This window comes from Zootoca vivipara, chromosome 16 (genome assembly GCF_963506605.1).
Source record: "Zootoca vivipara chromosome 16, rZooViv1.1, whole genome shotgun sequence".
Lineage (NCBI taxonomy): Eukaryota > Metazoa > Chordata > Lepidosauria > Squamata > Lacertidae > Zootoca > Zootoca vivipara.
This window is the reverse complement of record NC_083291.1, coordinates 31,835,195-31,854,752: the sequence shown is the minus strand read 5'-3', so window position 1 is coordinate 31,854,752 and position 19,558 is coordinate 31,835,195. Positions and strand designations below refer to the sequence as shown.

General features: G+C 47.3%; 2 protein-coding genes across 11 annotated transcripts in view; both read left to right on the top strand.

Moving 5' to 3' along the window:
* PNPLA6 (patatin like phospholipase domain containing 6) overlaps positions 1-10,451 on the top strand; it is an 80,485-nt gene extending 70,034 nt beyond the window's left edge. For all 10 annotated transcript variants that reach the window (XM_035140609.2, XM_035140605.2, XM_060268966.1 and 7 more), the window contains 3 exons: positions 400-4,595; positions 6,459-6,563; positions 9,611-10,451. In XM_035140609.2, coding sequence (XP_034996500.2) covers positions 400-477 — 78 coding nt within the window. In that variant the 3' untranslated portion in view covers positions 478-4,595; positions 6,459-6,563; positions 9,611-10,451. The remainder of the gene's footprint in view (positions 1-399; positions 4,596-6,458; positions 6,564-9,610) is intronic.
* On the top strand, positions 3,491-17,497 carry LOC118075443 (uncharacterized). Its single transcript, XM_060269126.1, has 8 exons — positions 3,491-3,514; positions 4,445-4,595; positions 6,459-6,563; positions 9,611-9,718; positions 11,319-11,381; positions 12,879-13,274; positions 15,685-15,782; positions 17,169-17,497. Exons 1-7 carry the CDS (start codon positions 3,491-3,493, stop codon positions 15,768-15,770), a joined length of 933 nt encoding a protein of 310 aa, XP_060125109.1. The 3' UTR covers positions 15,771-15,782; positions 17,169-17,497.
* Positions 17,498-19,558: the final 2,061 nt, after the last annotated feature.

The following is a 19,558-nucleotide window of genomic DNA, read 5'->3' as shown; positions in this document are numbered from 1 at the left end:
CCCCCCTCCGAGGACCCGGCGTGCATTGAGAGTAGTGGAACGGAAAGCTCAGAGGCAGAAAGCACAGATCAGCCGGAGCAGGGATGAGGTAGAATAGGAGAGATGGGGGGTAGGGCTTTACTTGGAGCAACACTATTATTGCAATATAGAGGCCTCTCTCTGTGTATTTTGAATAAAGGACTTGGTAAGAACTCTTTTTGTTGTCCGCTCCTTGGCTGCCCACCGTGGGAAGGATCGGATTCCCTTGAAGCCTGACAGCATCCCTCTGGTGTGTCCGCCACGATGGCAGATTGCCCCGCGGTCGCCACACCTTCGATACTGGATGTCACATCAAGTAAATGCCTCTCTGCGCTTCACATAAACGCTGGTTTCACAGCAGCATTTCCCCCTTTCTTTCAGGATGAGGAAAAGAGCCTGCGATATCGCCGTGGGACTCATCAGGAAGCCGCTGCCCTTCCGGCCACCCCCAGCCCCTGAGAGGGTTGCTGCTACTTGAGCTAGAGAAACTGAGACCAAACCTTGCACTTGCCCTCCTGGGAGCTGCATTGAGGAGCCCTCCAGATCACACCGTCTGTAACTTTTTGCCGCCTGGCTGGCAGGCACGCTGGCATCCCTGCAGGGCCCTGGTATGCTCCTTGATCCTCTTGCGCCACGTCAGAAGGTGACCCGCTGGGCGGAACTGTAGACCTCCCGGCACAAACTGAAGGATGCTGCCAAGCAGATGCTGCTCAGAGTTACCTGCTCAGCCTGACAGTGCCCAGTTGTGGGGATGGAGCCGGCCACTCTGGCGTCCGAGGGCTTTCAGGGTTCCTTGGCTGGACCGCAGCCTTTCTCCCCCAGCTTTCCCCTACTTGAAACAGCCCTGAGAGTGGGGAAGGGGAGGAGAAGGCAGCATTTTACTTACACTACACTCCATTTTTAGGAAGGGGCCAGGGAGAAGATGTTGCAGATTCCTCTTGCGTTGGCCTAGTGCCACGAGGGACCAGTTTCGAATCCTGCCCGTCCCCAGGCAGTGCCCTTTTAGCCCAACCAGCTTAGGGAGGGATCTTGCACAGTGACCTGACAAAAAGGAGGCTCTCTCCGATGCTGAGCATTCCTAGTCAAAGCATTAGCGGTTATGGAAAAACCACCTCCACAAATGGGCTACAGAAACATACCTTGTTCCTATGTTGACTTAATCCTGCTTTGAGCTGAGCCCTGACGCTCCTTGGCATTTATGTTCCTAGCCTGCCTGAGGTTTCGGGCTGTGACCACACAGACGCTTCTTTATTTTATATTTTAAAAGGAAAAAGAAAAAAGAAACGAATGAAAAAGCCACTTTTTCTTTGCTTTGGATTTACAGGAAAGAAATACAGAGCTTATGTTTGGCAGGGAGGGGGGTGTTTATCATGTACTGTGTTTAATTATTCCCTTTCCCCCTGGGATGCAAAAGTGCTGCCCATGTGGTTGTCAGGCAGCCCCCACCCACCCAGCCCTTGACCAGACCCAGGTCTGCTCATGTGCCTTCAAACCATACATATCCTGGGACCCTAAAGTATCTGCATTACAAGAAAACAGAGGCCCCAAGTTGCCCCCAAGATTGAGGGGGGCCTAGCATGCATGGCTCCCCTAGATTTGGCATGTGTGCAAGGAAAACTCCAGGGGGGGGCTGAAGGGGGGCACGGTGGTTATCGGTTTCAAAGCCACCCTTCCTTCAAGAAGATCATTCAAAAGCATTCTGCAAAAAAAGGAGCTTTCAAGGTAGGCAGCTGGCAGGTAGGGCAAGAGAAAGGGCAATTGAATCTTAGGCCTCTGACATCATCATCATTATTAATATACCACCCTATACCCGGGGGTCTCAGAGCGGTTCACAAAATAAAATCAAAATATAAAACCACAAAATACCCAATAAAAATAAAAACAACAACCCAATAGCCCCCCCCCATTGCCTGGCGCCTAAAGGTGTCTAATGAAGGCGCCAGGCGAAACTTCCCTGGGAAAAGCATTCCACAGACGGGGAGCCACTGCAGAGAAGGCCCCGTTCTCGTGTTGCTGACCTCTCGAGGAGGAGGCACACGAAGGAGGGCCTCAGAAGATGATCTCAGAGTCCGGCCAGGTTCATATGGAAAGAGGCAGTCCTTGAGGTATTACGGTCCTGAGCCGTTTAGAAATGCATGCTAGAAATGCAATGCCAGTGGGCAGTGGAGGGAAAGATCAGGCTGCCAGGTGGCAGGAATAGAGTCTGAAGAGGTTCGATGCTGAAGCTCGGCTCCAGCCTCTGGGATTTCTATGCTTAGATGGCACTTTGTGTATGTGTGACTGTGTGTGACTGATTGTCAGCAGTGCAGCTAGCTGGGTGGAAAGGGGGACAGGACACAGGGCTGGAGAAGTGATAAGAGGCACACGGCCACCAAGGCAACTGGCTGTTTCCGCCACCTCTTCTGATTCTGGGGTTGACTTCTTGGCATCGGACAAGAACCAGGCTGCCGATTAGACAAGAGGCAGCTTCCTGTGCAGGCCCAAGACAGGGTGCGCAATGTGGTTTTCCTGCCCATCTTGTGCACCCAGGATCTTCCCTTCCTTCCAGCCCGGCACTCTAAAATAAACACTTAGCAGCCTCTCCCCCTATTGCTGACCCCCAACCTCTAGTGCAGGGGGTGGGTATCTAACCTGTGTCTTTCCAGAAGTCCCTGAACTAGCATTTCCATTGTCCCTGACCATTGACCATGCAGGCCAGGGCTCCTGGGGTGGAAAGAAGGGGCCACACACGTGAGCCACCCCTACCCAGGAAGCAACATGGACTATTCCTGTTGGATGTGTGCTGTATTGACGCAGATAGGTGACCTAGGTGATTCTGCGGTTTCTCGAGGCAGCAGGTGGGATCTTGCCACACCTTGCCTCCTCTCCTTGCCACAGCTTGGCCCAGCTTTCTTTGTCAGTATCCTACGGGGCTCCTCTGGGTGTTTCACAGGGCGGGTGCCACTACCGAGAAGGCCCTCTGCCTGGTTCCCTGTAACCTCACTTCTCGCAGGGAGGGAACCGCCAGAAGGCCCTCAGAGCCAGACCTCAGTGTCCGGGCTGGAAGATGGGGGTGGAGATGTTCCTTCAGGTATACTGGGCCAAGGCCATTCAGGGCTTTAAAGGTCAGCACCAACACTTTGTCCAATGTGATCAGCATGGCAGCAACTTGAAAGGCAAACATTTAATCCAAAGAAAACGGCTTTGCTGCCTGAGTGATTGTGGTCCTCTTTGCCAGAAGGTTAAGAACGTAGCAAGACTTGACCGCTGAACTAATCCTCTGCCCAGACCTCAACAGCTGCTGTCACTGCATGACTTCCTACTGGGAAAGGATGGTTGTCAACCCATAAAAGAGATTGCCTAGTACTATTGTATTCACCTGGGCATTTAATTGTTTACATTTCTGTCCTAAGCTGCACTTAAAAATGGCTGTGAATATCTTAAAATGGCAATGCACTTAGCTGCCATATATATCTCACAAAGGCAGAAACCTATGCAGATTGCTGCTGTTCCGCAGGTAGGATTCATCCGCACACCAGCAAATTCAGGTTTGGCATTCTTGTGCAACAAACCTGGTGCTGCTGCTGGAAAAGAACAACAACAGACTTCTACCCGCAAGATAAGTGACTGGAAAATGCAGTGGCCTAACAGTCGCTTGACACAATGCCTTTTAACCAAACCGGAAATAATTTCAATAAGCATCTGACGTCGTGAACCCTCCCTGCAAACTTTGTGCAAGCAAATCGGGATGAACACTCAAGAAATGCGTTGTCCGGAAGACACCTAACGGTTCCAGTCACAGCTTAAAAGCAAGCTTGTGTTTAACAAGATGGTTTAACACTTTCAGAGAAAGCCTTTGGCTTTTACATTTCATGCAAAAACATCCACCCTCATCCAGAGAGCCTTTTTTGCAGCTGGTGATCTGCAAGGCTGCTGCATGCAAATATATCCCTTGCAAACAGAGATAGTGCCATAGGATGGAGCCATTTGGGAGGGAGGAAGTAGATTCACTCAGGGTTGAATGCAGATTAGGCAGGCCCATGAGTAAACTGGGCTGATGTGAAGAAATGGACTTTTGCTGTGTGAGCTGAAACCATTCTGTGAAATGTTGATATGTGAACGTTATTGGCTGGTTGATAATACATTACCAAAAGTGTTCGTTTTGTTTTAAATTTTTTCTTTGAGTACATACACACACAACACACACAAAAAAAAGAAGGAAATTTTTAATTAAATTTGAAGCTCTGTCTGGGTTTCCTCTCTCAAGATCTCAGCTTTCGCCCATCAAGTGCTGGCAAACAGCCGCTGTCTAGTTTAGGGCACCATGGGAGAGCTCTCATCTGTTGCACTTTGCAGTGAGGACCTGAGAGCCACCCTCTGAATGCATCATTTCCTTCCTGGAAGCCAGCCATGGTCTTTGTGGGATCCTCCTGCTCCTTGCCTTTAGGCCCCGCAGCCCTCTTTTATCAGCCAGCAAGCATCCTCTGTTGGGCTTTCCGAGGAGCCTTCTGCTGTGATGGCATCGTGGAAGGGACTCTACAGAAATGTCGACCTTGGGCTAGAAGACCCAAAGGCTCTCAAGCAGAGGAGTGAATCAGGTATGTGGCACAGAGTGAGGTGCCTAGGAAAAGGGCCCACTGCTGGGGATTATTAGGGGATGGCAAGGGACCAGGTGGAGCAATCCCAGACAAGAGTTGGTTCAACTCCTGCCTCCATTCCCAGCTCCGTACAGGAGGCAGCTTCAACCATCCCTAATTGTGCCCACTTATTTTCTCCCAATGGCATACAACTTCTATAGGGGCGGCATTCTAGCCCTAAAGCGGAGCTTTCCAAACTTTTTCATGTCGGTGAAACACTTTCTGGACACGCATCATTCCATGACACAGTACCATATTTTCCCGTGTATAAGACGGGGTTATTTTGCTAAGAAATTGGGGGGTCGTCTTATACACAGATAGTGGAGAAGTGGGGTAGGCGTTTGGTGGCTGCCGGTAACAGAAGATTGTAAGTGGTGTTTTTGTGGGTGATTAGTGGGTGCGGCAAGGTCCGCTGGCAATTGGCTACTGCGGCAATTGGGCAGGGTGATTGGCACTTGCTTTTGTTAGGCGGGCGTGCTGATAATTGGTGGTTTCGATGATGTGGCTGTGGTGGTCCTGAAGGTGAGTGATATTCAGCAATCCCCCTCCCCCCAAAAAAGCTCAACAAGTCTGGGCTCTCCCCCCCCCCATTTTCTCAATTTTGAGTCCCAGAAAAGAGACTTATACACGGGGGCGTATTATACACGGAAAAATACGGTAATTCAGTTTTGCTGGCAAACAAGAGGTTAATCTAACCCCTTTCCAGCCCCGGGAGGATCACGGGGAGCATTCGCAGGACACAGCTACACACTGCAGCCGACACACTTAACCACACTTAATGTGTCATGACACACAGTTTGCCCCAAAAGGTTTATGACTCCAGTTGGATTCAAAAACGTTTCTTTGTCCATGAAAGCCAACAACCGCTCTTGCCCAATGGGTTAGGTTTCTGGATCCGGGTATCAATAGGCACCATCTGCTTCCACACCAAAGGCAAAATTCTCCCAGGTTTCCCGAGAAGCCCAAAGCCTTGAAGGAGTCGGACAGGCAGCTGACACGAACCCACACTCCACTTTACATGGCAAAGAAGTCTCTTAACTGCTTTACATCTGAATGACACTGTTTGGCTGAAATAGCTGCAAAGCAGACATGGGGAAGGGTTCGGGAGTGAGGGGTTTTAACTTAACATGTAGCAAAAGCGCAATAAATTAAAAGAAATAAACAACACACAGTTTTTGCTTGTTTTGCATAATCTGCCTCCCCCCCCAACGGAATTTCAGCTTGTCTTCACAGAAATCTTAGGTTAGCTTGATGCAGGGTGGTTTTTTCAGTTAGCTTCTTGTACAGACCACGATAAAGTTCACTGTCAGACCCTCCAAGTGTCCCCTTTTTTACAGAATCTGTCCCGGTTTCTCATTTGATCCCGGAATGTCCCACTTTTCCTTAGGACATCCGTATTTTCATCAGAGAACTGAGTTACCTGACCCCAGAGCCATCTGAAGACAGCCCAGTACAGGGAAGGCTTTTAAAAAAAAATGTTTTATTGTTTTTTAATATATATTGGAAGCTGCCCAGAGTGGCTGGGGCAACCCAGTCAGATTGGTGGGGTATAAATAGTAAAATGATGGTGATGATGATATGATGGAATAGGACATCCCATTTTTCATTGGAGAAATGTTGGAGGGTATGTTATTGAGGCCATAGGGACCACACTTACAGATGCTTTTCCTTGTCCTTTTCCTTATCACGGAAAGACTGGTTCTGGCAGGGAGGTGAATTTGTCAAGCACACCACCAACGATACGTGCACAACGTGGCTTGGCCTGTATGTGGCCGGATGACACCCCAAAATGCCCTAACTTGTCTCCTCCATTCTTCCCTGCAGGCACCAAGGAGTACGCCGAGGAAGAGAGTGTCTATGAGCCCTTTGATGCTGTGGCCAGTTTGGAGGGCAAGCAAGCAGGACAGGTGGCTTCGCCATGGCACCCAGGTATGTCTGGTCTGAGCTTCAGGGGGGTCCTCCGGGGGTCTGGAGTTCACCCAAAAGTCACCGCATATTGCCCTGGGGCTGTTATTTAGGCAGCGGGCCGGGGGGGGGGAGTCCCATTGGCAGTGGAGAATATTGGAGCCTCGTCACTAAGAAGGCCATGCAAAGGACCTGCATCTTTATTCCAGCCTGGGGAAGAAAAGATAGAAAAATGGAGAGTGATTTGTGTAAAGTAGGAAACGGGAAGCCTTCCCTTTTCCTCCCCCCCCCAATACAGTGGTACCTCGACTTAGGAATTTAATCCGTTCCGAACGGACCTTCCAAAAAATTCGTAAGTTGAAGCCAATGGGGGGGAATTAAAAAAATTCGTAAGTCGAAAAAATCCTATCTAAACCGCATCCAAAATGGCGGAAGGAACTCTGTTTGTAACTCGAAACATTTGTAGGTCGAGTCATTCGTAAGTCGAGGTACCACTGTATTGTGTAGGGCAGTGATGGCCAAACTTGGCCCTCCAGCTGTTTTGGGACTACAATTCCCATCACCCCTGACCACTGGTCCTGTTAGCTAGGCATGATAGGAGTTGTAGTCCCAAAACAGCCGGAGGGCCAAGTTTGGCCATCACTGGTGTAGGGAGATGATTTCTTGAACCTGGTGCTCATTTCCCTCCATTCGTCCCCAACCTCGCCTTGCAGGGGCTCGAGGCTCTTGTGGTTTGTATTTTACAATGGACACCCATGTTCTAGACTCCCCCCATTGTTAAATTGTATTTTGGGGATTGCTTCCTTTTTAGTTTACTTACTATTGCCTTTTTTGTGTCGTAAAATATGATGATGATGATGATGATGATGATGATGATGATGAAACAAATAAATAGCAAATAGCCCCAAAGCAATAAACTACTAGTTTATTGCTTTGGGGCTATTTGCTATTTATTTGTTTCATCATCATCATCATCATCATCATCATCATCATATTTTACGACACAAAAAGTTAAGACTGCATTGCAGAGGGTTGGACTAGAGCAGGCATCCCCAAACTTTGGCCCTCCAGATGTTTTGGACTACAATTCCCATCTTCCCCGACCACTGGTCCTGTTAGTTAGGGATCATGGGAGTTGTAGGTCAAAACACCTGGAGGGCCGCAGTTTGGGGATGCCTGGACTAGAGGACCCTTTGAGTCCATTCCAGCTATACTGCCTGAAACCCTGAAAAGCTGTACAAGACACTGATGCTGAAATCTAGTATCGCCTGAGCTCTGTGAGTGCAGCTTTCTCCCGACTGAAGTGCAGAGTGTTTGAGGACTGGGAAACCAAAATGCTTGTTTACAAAGCTATTGTACTACCAACCTTACTGTATGCTTGTGAAACATGGACCACTTATAAAAGCCATTTCCAACTCCTCAAAAGATTCCATCAACAGTGTCTCCGAAATATTTTACACGTCACTTGGGAAGACAGGCAAACTAATGCTGGTATACTGGAAGAAGCAAAGACCACGAGTGCTGAAGCAATGATTCTTCAACATCAACTTGGTTGGATTGGTCATGTTGTGCGGATGCCTGATGATCGTCTTCCAAAGCAACTACTCTATTCTGAACTTAAAACTGGAAAGCGCAATGCTGGTGGTCAACAAAAGAGGTTTAAAGATTCTCTCAAGGCAAATCTTTAAAAATGTAGTATAAACCCTGACAACTGGGAAACACTGGTCTGTGAGTGCTCCAATTGGAGAACAGCCTTCATCAAAGGCTTTGAAGATGCTCAAACTCAGGACGAAAGGGGAAAATGTGCTAAGAGGAAGGCACATTTGGCAAACGCTTACCATGATCAACTCCTGTCCAGAAACCTATGTCCCCACTGTGGAAGGGCGTGTGGATCCAGAAATGGCCTCCACATTCACTTACAGGGTCACTGTTAAAATCATGTTCATGGAAGACAATCTTACTCTGCTACGAGTGAAGAAGAAGAAGAAGAAGAAGAAGAAGAAGAAGAAGAAGAAGAAGAAGAAGAAGAAGAAGAAGAAGAAGAAGAAGGAGGAGGAGGAGGAGGAGGAGGAGGAGGAGGAGGAGGAGGAGGAGGAGGAGGAGGAGGAGGAGGAGGAGGAGGAGGAGGAGGAGGAAGGAAGGAAGGAAGGAAGGAAGGAAGGAAGGAAGGAAGGAAGGAAGGAAGGAAGGAAGGAAGGAAGGAAGGAAGGAAGGAAGGAAGGAAGGAAGGAAGGAAGGAAGGAAGGAAGGAAGGAAGGAAGGAAGGAAGGAAGGAAGGAAGGAGAAAGAAAGAAAGAAAGAAAGAAAGAAAGAAAGAAAGAAAGAAAGAAAGAAAGAAAGAAAGAAAGAAAGAAAGAAAGAAAGAAAGAAAGAAAGAAAGAAAGAATTCTGTGATACAGACTCCAGGACTAGGGGGAAGAATCGGTGGAAGAAGATTGGAAGAAATTTAAAGTTTATTTAGAGAAGAATTGTAAGATTAGCAGTATTTAGCTAAAGATTTGGAAGTAAAAGGAGGTGGTAGAAGAGGGTTAGTTAAGTTGTATTGTGTATTAAGATTTAGTTAAGTGTTATTATGGTATTGAATTTTTAAGATTTAATTTGAATAGAATTATATTTTGAGATAGGTATAAGAGATTTATTGTACTGATAAGGTATTAAGAGCATTAATAGGTTTAGTTAATTATGAAAAAGATTGGAATCGAGATTTGGAATGTACCAAGGAAGTGACATAAAGAAACGTAGTTGGGAGGGAATGGAGGAAGTCAACAAAGATACGTGATATAAGATTGATTGGAAATATTTTTGTTTTTGTTGTCATGTTGATATTTTGATATGTTGTGTATGTATTATGTTTTTTTGTTGTTCTGTTTTTCTATGTTGTATTGTTGCAAAAATCAATAAATATATATATATTTAAAGAATTCTGTGATACCACAAGGATTGGTGTGGCAGGTGAGGGGAAGCTGGTGGCAGAGCGGAGATGGAGAACAGGCAGAATGACTCTCTGACTCTCTCTCTCTCTCTCCCTCTCTCCATCTCTCTCTCTCTCTCTCCCTCTCTCCCTTTCTCAGCCGGGAAGCCATCTTGGACACGCAAGGTGGTTTTAATAGCTGTTGTTGCCCTGCTGGCTGCCTCGGTGTTCCTGAACGTGCTGCTGCTTGCGGTGGGAATCATGCGCTGTAAGTGGTCTGCTGGGTCTGTAAAGGCTGATGGGGTGCCAGGTAGGGGCTTGTCAGACTGATAAACTTTCTTCCTGTATCATTCAGAAGACTTGCATGGGACTCTGGGTGTCTGCCTGGATTCTCAGCTGAGGAAGAGGCATAGTTTAGTGGTCGGGTGCATGCTTTGCATGTCGTAGGTTCCTCCCAGGTTTGGTCCCTGGCACCACCTCCATGTGGGGCTGACAAAGACCCCTTCCTGGAAAGCTGTTGCTGGTCAGTGTTGACAATAACCAAGGTAGACTGTCAATGGTCTAAGTCAGTTGTTCCCAATCTTTTTTTGGCCATAGCCCCACCTAAGCATCTCTAAAAGCATGATGCACCCCTCGTGACATATAATTTTTATTATTCAAAAGAGGAACTCCTATTCACGTGGAGGAAGCCTAAAAGGCCTTAAACTTGGTCTAAACAAGCTCCCAAATTGCCCCCCTTAAAAATCAAATTGCCCTCCTGTGGGGCGTGTGCCCCATGTTGGGAACCACGGGTCTAAGCTCAGTATACAGTATACAGTATACAGCAGCTTCCTCTGCTCCCCAAGTTCATTCAAAGTGCATTATAGTCTATTGTACAGCATTGAAGTGCATTGAAACTGTGTGTGTGTGTGTGTGTGTGTGTGTGTGTGTGTGTGTATGTAAAAGTTTTGGTAGAGTTAACTTAACTCTATGCAACAATTTTCCTGGCATACACTGATTTTTTTTTTTAAAAAAAAAACCACAGCAACCAAGAAAAGGGGTACTAAAATGGTACAAAAAGTGATGGTTGACACTTTCAGATGTAAGTTCCATATGGCCACTTTTAGGTAACGCCGCTAAGACTGTGACACACGCACCCCCGGGCCTTCAAAGTTCCTTTTTCATCAATTGCTACTGTGAAGGTAGCCTCCGGCACTGATCCTTCAGCCAGCCTGTAATGCTAATAATAATAATAATAATAATAATAATAATAATAATAATAATAATAATAATAATATCCCACCCATTTGGCTGTGTTTCATCAGCCACTCTGGGCGACTCCCAAGAGAATACTGTACAGTGGTACCTCTGGTTACAAACTTAATTTGTTCTGGAGGTCCGTTCTTAACCTGAAGTACCACTTTAGTTAATGGGGCCTCCTGCTGCCGCCGCGCTGCCGCCGCTTGATTTCTTTTCTCACCCTGAGGTAAAGTTCTTAACCCGAGGTACTACTTCCAGGTTAGCGGAGTCTGTAACCCAAAGTGTTTGTAACCCGAGGTGTTTGTAAATTGATGTACCACTGCATTAAAAACACAATAAAACACCAAACTTTATAAACTTTCCTAAAGAGGGCTGCCTTCAGATGTCCTCTAAAAGTCAGAGAGTTGTTTATTTCCTTGACATCTGACGGGAGGGCGTTCCACAGGGCGGGCGCCACTACCGAGAAGGCCCTCTGCCTGGTTCCCTCACTTTTTGTAGTGAGGGAACCGCCAGAAGGCCCTCGGAGCTGGACCTCAGGGGGTGGAGATGCTCCTTCAGGTATATTGGGCCAAGGCTGTTTAGGGCTTTAAAGGTCAGCACCAACTTCTTCTTGTTGGCTCCCTGCACAGATTCTAAGATGTCTGCTGCTTTGGAGCAACTGCATACCGAGAACAGGAAGCTCCAAGAGGCAGGTGAGTGCCTGTGGGAGTTGTGGCAGACCTTGTGGAGGAGCTCAGGACCCCCCTGGCTCTGCCTGCGCTCCCCCAAGGCTGGAAGGTGGTGCTCAGCTCCACATTTCAGGCTAGGCACATGAGTGCAGAATAAAAGTTCTGGAGAGCAGAATAAAAGTTCTGTCTTAGAACTTCCCCAAAGCTCTGCAGAAGAGTGATGCGCTTGGCTGTGAAATATCTTTTACTTCTCGTTCAAAAACAATATACTTGCTGATAGCCAGCCTAGTTGGCTGACTGGAACTAGAGCCAGCCCACCCATGAGGCAAGGTGAAGCAACTGCCTCAGGTGGCGGAAGTGGTGATGTGGGCAGGGCGGCAGGAGGCACCTTGGGTGGCGAAATGGGATGGGCCGCCCTTGACTGGAACCAACAGGGGACCACTAGTAAACAAGAGGGAGAAAGATGGGCTTGCTGAGGAAAATCCAAATGTATACAGATGTTTAAAGTGTCAAAATGGGTGGCATAGCTGCCAAGTCCCGGTTAGAAAAATACGGGATCAGCAGCATCGGCACCGGAAGTCGCTTCTACGCATGTCCAGACATGCGTAGAAGCAACCTCCGGTGTCGGCGCTGCCCGATTTCTGGCCAGATATGGGCAGAGCGGCACCGGAAGAAATTCAGGGGAATTGTGGGATATTTCACCATTTGGGATGACAGCAGGAAACGGCTTTTCGCAGGGAAAATGGGAGACTTGGCAGCTATGATGGGTGGGTGGGAAATAAAAGAATCCAGGGAGGACCAAATAATTCTGTAAAGAATTATCTCTGCAATTCTCAGGTCCAGTGGGGAAGTCTATCCCATCATAAGTGCTGAAGTAAGAGTCCTCCGTCAGCCCAGTCAGCTTCTGGAAAGGGAAAGGTGCCATTTTGTGATTTGCCTCAGTCGGCAAAATGTTTTGGGCCAGCCCTGTTTACCCCAATCACAAATCATTGTGTTTCTCAATTAATTGACCAGTTGTCTCGGTTAATATTAAACGGCAATTGGTCTCTTCAATCTGACAGAGCTGCTTTTTACTGTCTCTGTCAGAAGCTCCATGTTCCAAAAACGCCCCCTCGGGTTTGTTCCATGTTTCTAGATGTTAGAATTAGCAGGACTTTTTCTTCTGCCTGCTGGTGAGAGCTTCAGATTTCATGAGGAAATCTGGGGAGCGGGCAGGCTGGCGAGGCCCCCCCCCCCTAGATTTAGAGGCCCTAGGCTTCAGCCTACTTAGCCTATACATAAATCCGACACTGTCCGGGGGTCCTCTTTACCTTTACCTTTTTATTGGCTATCGAAGCCTAGCCTGGACTGTTGCCTTGTCTTGCACTTGATGTCTCAGTCCTGTTCTCTGGTAAGAAGATGCAGAGACCTGAATCCATTTGTTCTCTCGCTCTCAGTCCCTTTCCTCCTCTTGACCATTCACTCCCTGCCTGCCTCTGGCTGCTGTCTTTCCCCCCATGCTAACTCTGTTCCCCTTGCCAGTCCCCAGCAGCTCCTTCTTGCTGTACAATGAGAACCGCAGTCATTGTGTGACTAGGAAGGAGCCCAGCTCTCTCACGCAAGCGCTCTGTGACCCTGGGGACCGGAGACAGCATTTTCAGTGGTTCTCCACAGGCCTCCTCTTTCACGTGCATTCACTGCTCTGCGTGGCAGCACCCAAGGCCAAAAGAAAGGAGACCCTCCGTCTGGAGCCCTGCAACGGGACGAACCCGCTCCAGCGGTGGGGATGCCGCGATCACGATCTGCTGGCCCTGGAGGAAGGCAAGGATCTGTATTTCAACTACGGCAACAGTCGTGACCGGGTGGTGATGCTGCATGATGGCAAGGGGCCCTGGAGTCGCTGGCTTACCTACGGCACACGCAAAAACATCTGCAGCAGTGAGTCCTGGCAGGGTACCTCCCCGTTCGAGAGCCCAAGGAGGAGGGCATACCCTCCAGCGTTTCTCCAATGAAAATAGGGATATCCTATTCCATTATTATTATTATTATTATTATTTTATACCGCACCCTTCTAACTGGGTTGCCCCAGCCACTCTGAGCGGCTTCCAGCATATATAAAAGCACAATAAAACATGGAACATGGAAATAAAAAAACCTTCCCTTTAGATGTCTTCTGGAGGCTGTGTAGTTACTTATCTCCTTGGCTCGGCAGTCGCATAACTCCATACCCTCCAATATTTCTCCGATGAAAATTGGGACATCCTAAAGGAAAGCGGGCCATTCCGGGATCAAATCAGAAACTGGGATGGCTTCTGTAAATCCGTGACCGTCCCTGGAAAATAGGGACACTGGGAGGGTCAGGGGTGGGTGTGTTGGGACACATTGTCAAAGGCGAAGAGAACAACTTGGCTATGGGATGCTAAGAACCCGACAGCTAAACAGGCTGTTTGTGTCCTTCCCATCCCGAGACACGTACCCTGGGCTTGTGCGCTGCAACCATTTCTGTCTGCAGGCACTCTGCCTCTCTCAAAAAGCTCAGCAAAGAAGGATGCTAAAACCCGTCAGCATCTGTTTTGGGGTTGGCACGGCTCAGTTGTCTTTTCTGCTATGTGGTGTTACGTTAGCATGAACTCTGAGTACACTGGGGGTGTACTTAGGGGTTGGCCAGGTTGCCCCCTGCCAAGGACACAGGTCTGGGGGGGAGGGAAGGGTACAAAAAGCATGCCTCTCTAGTTTGGCTAAGAGTGGCTAGGAGCCCACCTGCACGATCACACATTCCCTGGGTTCCTCCTCCTCTGCTCTGAGCAGCCGGGCGAGATGCACAGGATCCTCTGGGTGCTCCTTGCCAAGGGTGCAAGGGATGAGGGGAGCCACCAAGGGGGCAATGGAGTCTAGGCGCTCCTCTGTTTGGCACATGGACAGCTCTTCCTAGCCCAGAGGACATAAGAGCCAACAATACGCAGACATGGTAGGTAAAGATCAGGAGAGAATCGGGGGCTTTGTGGGGTCTGCAGGTGTAGCCAAGGGGACTGGTGTGGTTTTTTTCCCCTGGAAAGGCTTCGTTGAAGCACTTCCGCCCCAACCTCACTCTGCCCTTAGCCAGCCCCTTCTTCCTGCTTTCTCCCTTACAAGTACTGTAGTCCAGAGGGTGAGACTGGCTGCCACTTCCTCCTCCTCAGCGCTTATACAACTTACTGGGGAGGTGGATGGAGAGAAGAAACCCGGAATTAGTTGGCACTGCTTATCATTAGCTCTGGCTGCACCAACTCTTGGGACTCAGCTACATTAGTCCAAAAGCAGTAAATAATAACAATAATTTTATTATTTATACTCTGGGTTTCTCCAGCCACTTACAGCACATCAAAAACTGTAAAACATAAGAATTTCCTGATACAGGGTTGCCTTCAGATGTCTTCTGAAAGTCAGGTAGTTGTTTATTTCCTTGACATCTGATGGGAGGGCATTCCACAGGGAGGGTGCCACCACCAAGAAGGCCCTCTGCCTGGTTCCCTGTAACCTTACTTCTTGTAATGAGGGAATTGCCAGAAGGCCCTCGGAGCTGGATCTCTGTGTCTGGGCTGAATGATGGGGGTGGAGACGCTCCTTCAGGTATACTGGACCGTTAAGGGCTTTAAAGGTCAGCACCAACACTTTGAATTGTGCTCAGAAATGTACTGGGATGCAATGTAGGTCTTTCAGGACCGGTGTTATAAGGTCTCAGCAGCCACTCCCAGTCACCAGTCTAGCTGCCACATTCTGGATTAGTTGTAGTTTGCGGGTCACCTTCAAAGGTAGCCCCATGTAGAGCGCATTGCAGTAGTCCAAGCGGGAGATAACTAGAGCATGCACCACTCTGGGGAGACAGTCTGCGGACAGGTAGGGTCTCAGCCTGCGTTCCAGGTGGAGCAGGTAGACAGCTGCCCTGGACACAGAATTAACCTGCACCTCCATGGACAGCTGTGAGTCCAAAATGACTCCCAGGCTGCGCACCTGATCCTTCAGGGGCACAGTTACCCCATTCAGGACCAGAGAGTCCCCCACATCTGCCCGCCCCCTGCCCCCCCCAAAACAATACTTCTACCTTTTCAGGATTCATTCTCAATCTGTTAGCCGCCACCCACCCTCCAACTGCCTCCAGACACTCACACAGGACCTTCACCGCCTTCACTGGTTCTGATTTAAAAGAGTGGTAGAGCTGGGTCTCATCCGCACACAGTGTTATGAATGTGTTATAAACATGCAACACCAGATGGCGCTGTAGAGGACAAAACTTTTCTATGCGATTTTTTACATAGCATTTCTTTCCTTTGTTGATTTAATTTATGACTTTTTTCCCCCCTGTGTGTAGATCCACCCTTGGTTTCCCCGCCTTCTGCCCCACCAGTCCAAAGGGCCCTAGGCACCACTGGGCATGGAGGGCATCCTGTAGCATGAGAGGGAGGAAAGGTAGGCAACCTAGTCAAACTGAGTCTTTCTTCTTTCCAGCTTCAGTCCTGTGGTCCAGATTTACATATAAGCTAAACAAGCTATAGCTTAGGACCCCACTCTCTTGGGGCACCTCCAAAAAAATTAAAGAAAAAAACCTGGATGTACATTTCAAAAAATATATAAGACAAAAAACAAATAAAATAAAACCTACGGCAACAGTGTTTTGTGTTGTGTGTAGGCTTCTGTGATGCAAGTCATGGGCCCCGCCTGCTAGCCGGCTCCCTAAAATATCACTGGTTTGCTCATTTCTATATAGAGGATGCCTCCATTCTGCTATTTGCACCATATATTGACACCTATTATTATTTCATGTTATAGCAAGTTTCTAGAGACCAGATTATGTGTCTTTGTAAATTGTGTTTCTAAAGGAACTTTTGTTATTGCCCAAATCATTTTAAGTTAGAGCTTAATCATTATTTCGCTATTAATATACTACTTTCTTAATTGTATTTCACTTTTAATATACTTCTTAATTGTATTTCAGTTCAACAATTACAGTGGTACCTCTACTTACAAATAACTCTACTTACGAATGTTTCTACTTACGAACGGAGCTCCGTCCGCCATCTTGGATGTGGTTTAGATAGGTTTTCTACTTACGAATTTTTAGATAGAGTTGCTTCTACTTAAAATTTTTTTCTCCCAATGCATTCCTATGGGATTCAACTTACAATTTTTTTCAACTTACAAATGTGCGTTCGGAACGCATTTAATTCGTAAGTAGAGGTACCACTGTACTTTGAAAAAATACATACTTTGTTATGTGCAAATGGCTTTAGATACCTACTAGGTCCATAAATTACCAAATAGCACAGGCATCCCCAAACTTCAGCCCTCCAGATGTTTTGGACTACAATTCCCATCATCCCTGACCACTGGTCCTCTTAGCTAGGGATCATGGGAGTTGTAGGCCAAAACATCTGGAGGGCCGCAGTTTGGGGATGCCTGATATAGCATATATCCAACACAAAAAAACAGTGAGAATTTGTTGTTGACAGCTGGACATATAAAGGGCCCCATTACCTTTAGTAGCTTAGGGCCTCATCAAACCTAAATCCGGCCCTGGTCCTGCCACCAAGTGGATATTTCTGGCTCCTCAAGCAAACAGTCCTCTAATGTTTGGGATGTTATGTGGCCCGGTGTACTCCTTATACAGGCAGAGTGACATTGCACTTGGTCATGGGCAGAAAAACAGGCTACCCCCCCCCCCTAAAAAACCACACACACAGTGATTTCACTTAATTAAACCATTTGAGTTGTTGCTTTACTGAAACCTTAATAGTTTTGAGGAATCGTTGGTGTGAGTATCTAATGTGTGATGCTCTTGTGCTTGGGTTTTTCTAGCTCTTGGCAACAAAACGAGTCCAATTGTGGAGATATGAAGAATTGTGGCCTGGTGGGAAACGTCTGTGGCAGGACGACCCCTTGCAGTGACTGTCACTGTCATCTCTGGATCTGTGAGTGACAGCTTCTGTTCAATGAGGTGCAGTCGCCAACTTTGCCATCCTGCCCCCAGCTTTTTCGGCACCACCAAAATCACTTCCCGGCTCACTTCATCTCCTGAATGAGGGGTGCTAAAAAGTTGTGACATGACTTGGGAATTCAAAATCTATTTGGGTAAAATTAATCTCTTTTATTGTGTGTAAAATTGCATAGAAATCTTTAAAAATGATTGCCCAGTACTTGCAATTAAATTCATATTATTTCTATATATTATATATTGTTTCTATTGTTTCTTCTTATTTAACATTACCGGACATTTTCAGAAGGTAAATTCTTTGGTTTTTCCAAAGCAGTTTATGTGCTTCTTCACCAGCTGTAGACTTAACCAAGCTAAATGTTGTCCACTCACAAAAATAAGATGATTTGAATTCCTCACACCCAAGAACATATTTTTAGGATTCCTCAATGAAGAAATCTGCTAAAATTAAGTCTCACCCCTCCCCTTAAAATGACACACCCTAGTCTCTCAGTCAAAACGGAATGCAAAGAAAACTAAAGAGTTTTCAGGCAAAATAAGTTCTGAAGCACTCCGGGAAATGAATGTGAACTTGCTTATTTCACAGAAACATGCTCAGTGCGCTGCTACTGTCCTGTTTATTCTTCTTCTACAATCTGCACATGACACAGCTTAACCTTAATTTTATTGGCATGATAAATTTCTGAATCTAGGGATCTGTAAAATGTTTCATTTTGCTTATTTGCACATCACCGTCATCTGTGGAAATTGTACTTTAGGACAGATCCTGTCTCCCGACTCAGCTACACAGCTGCAAATAAAACGTTTTAAATGTGCTGTAAAGTGCAATACAGTGGACCCTCGGGTTGCGAACGTGATCCATGCGGGAGGCACGTTCGCAACCCGCAGCGCCGCGTCTGCGCACATGGGTCACAATTTGGCACTGCTGCACATGCGCAAAGCGTGACTTAGCACATCTGCGCATGCGCAAGCGCCGAAACCAGGAAGTAATGTTCGGGTACTTCCAGGTTCATGCAGTGCACAACCCGAAAAGTCGCAACCTGAAGCGTCTGTAACCCGAGGTATGACTGTATACAAATGTGTCACTAGCTATGCCAAATGCAATGTATTTTTCAAAATGTTTGTTGTAAAAGCATTTTCACAGCGTTTTTTTTATGTGTGTGCAGATTCCACTTCCATGACATCCAATATCAAAGTCATTATTTTGTGAATGCAGTACAGTTTTCCCCCCTACGTTTTGACCATCTGCATAATCTGAAGTGGTAGTGATGTGTATTCTACCACATCACGGTGTGTTTTTGTGTGTGTTTACTTTTTAATGGGGTTAAGAAAGGAACACAGGACTTCCCTCTTAGAGAATTAAGGGTTTTGTGGTATGGAAGTTGGGTGGTTTTATATTTAGTTAAGCCAAGTGCTGGAATGGCGGGAAACGACTGTTGCGCAAAACAGGATTGAGGCCCCACACGTGGGTACCCCACACTGACGTAAACAGAAACAGCCAGACTTGTACATTCACAGATATTTAATTGTCCATAAGGACATACAAATATTTTTTAAAAAACACCCACATCTTCCGTACCGCATTTCTTCATTAGGCTGGCTATGGCTTTGTGCTCCCGAGTTGTAGAACGTGGTCTCCTATCAGCTGAAAACTGCACCACAAAGGCAGCATTAGGGGGAAACCGAAAAGGATGTGGAAATAACCAACAGACACACAGCATTCTGGGGATTGTGAAATGGAGTTCACATTTCTCAGCTTGATTATGGCCTGGCACCATACCTGCCAAGTCCCGGCCTGAGAAATAAGGGACTGGACCGGAAGTAGCAGCCATTTTGGAACTGGGCAAAGCAGCATCAAAAGTCGCTTCTGAGCATGCTCCGCCCAGTTCCAAAATGGCCGCCGCACCAGAATAAACCGGGGGGGGGAACAAAAAAAAATCCGTTTTATCGGCTGGGGACAGCTGGAAAAACGGGGGTTTCCCGGGGAATACGGGAGACTTGGCAGCTATGCCTGACATCCTAAGGGTCTAAAAACTATTGCAGGGGACACGTATTGCTGGCACGTATCTTCTGGCGTTGTTTGGTCAAAGGAGCGCATGACCTGCTCTCACACCCCATTGCAGTTCTGTGGCTCCTGCTGGCAGGGGAGGTGCCAACTGCAATGGCATCTCGGCAAATGGGGAGATCTCAGAGGCACAGGCTGGGGCTGCCTCAGCCACATGTAGTTAGGCCCTCTGAGACACACCTTGCCCCA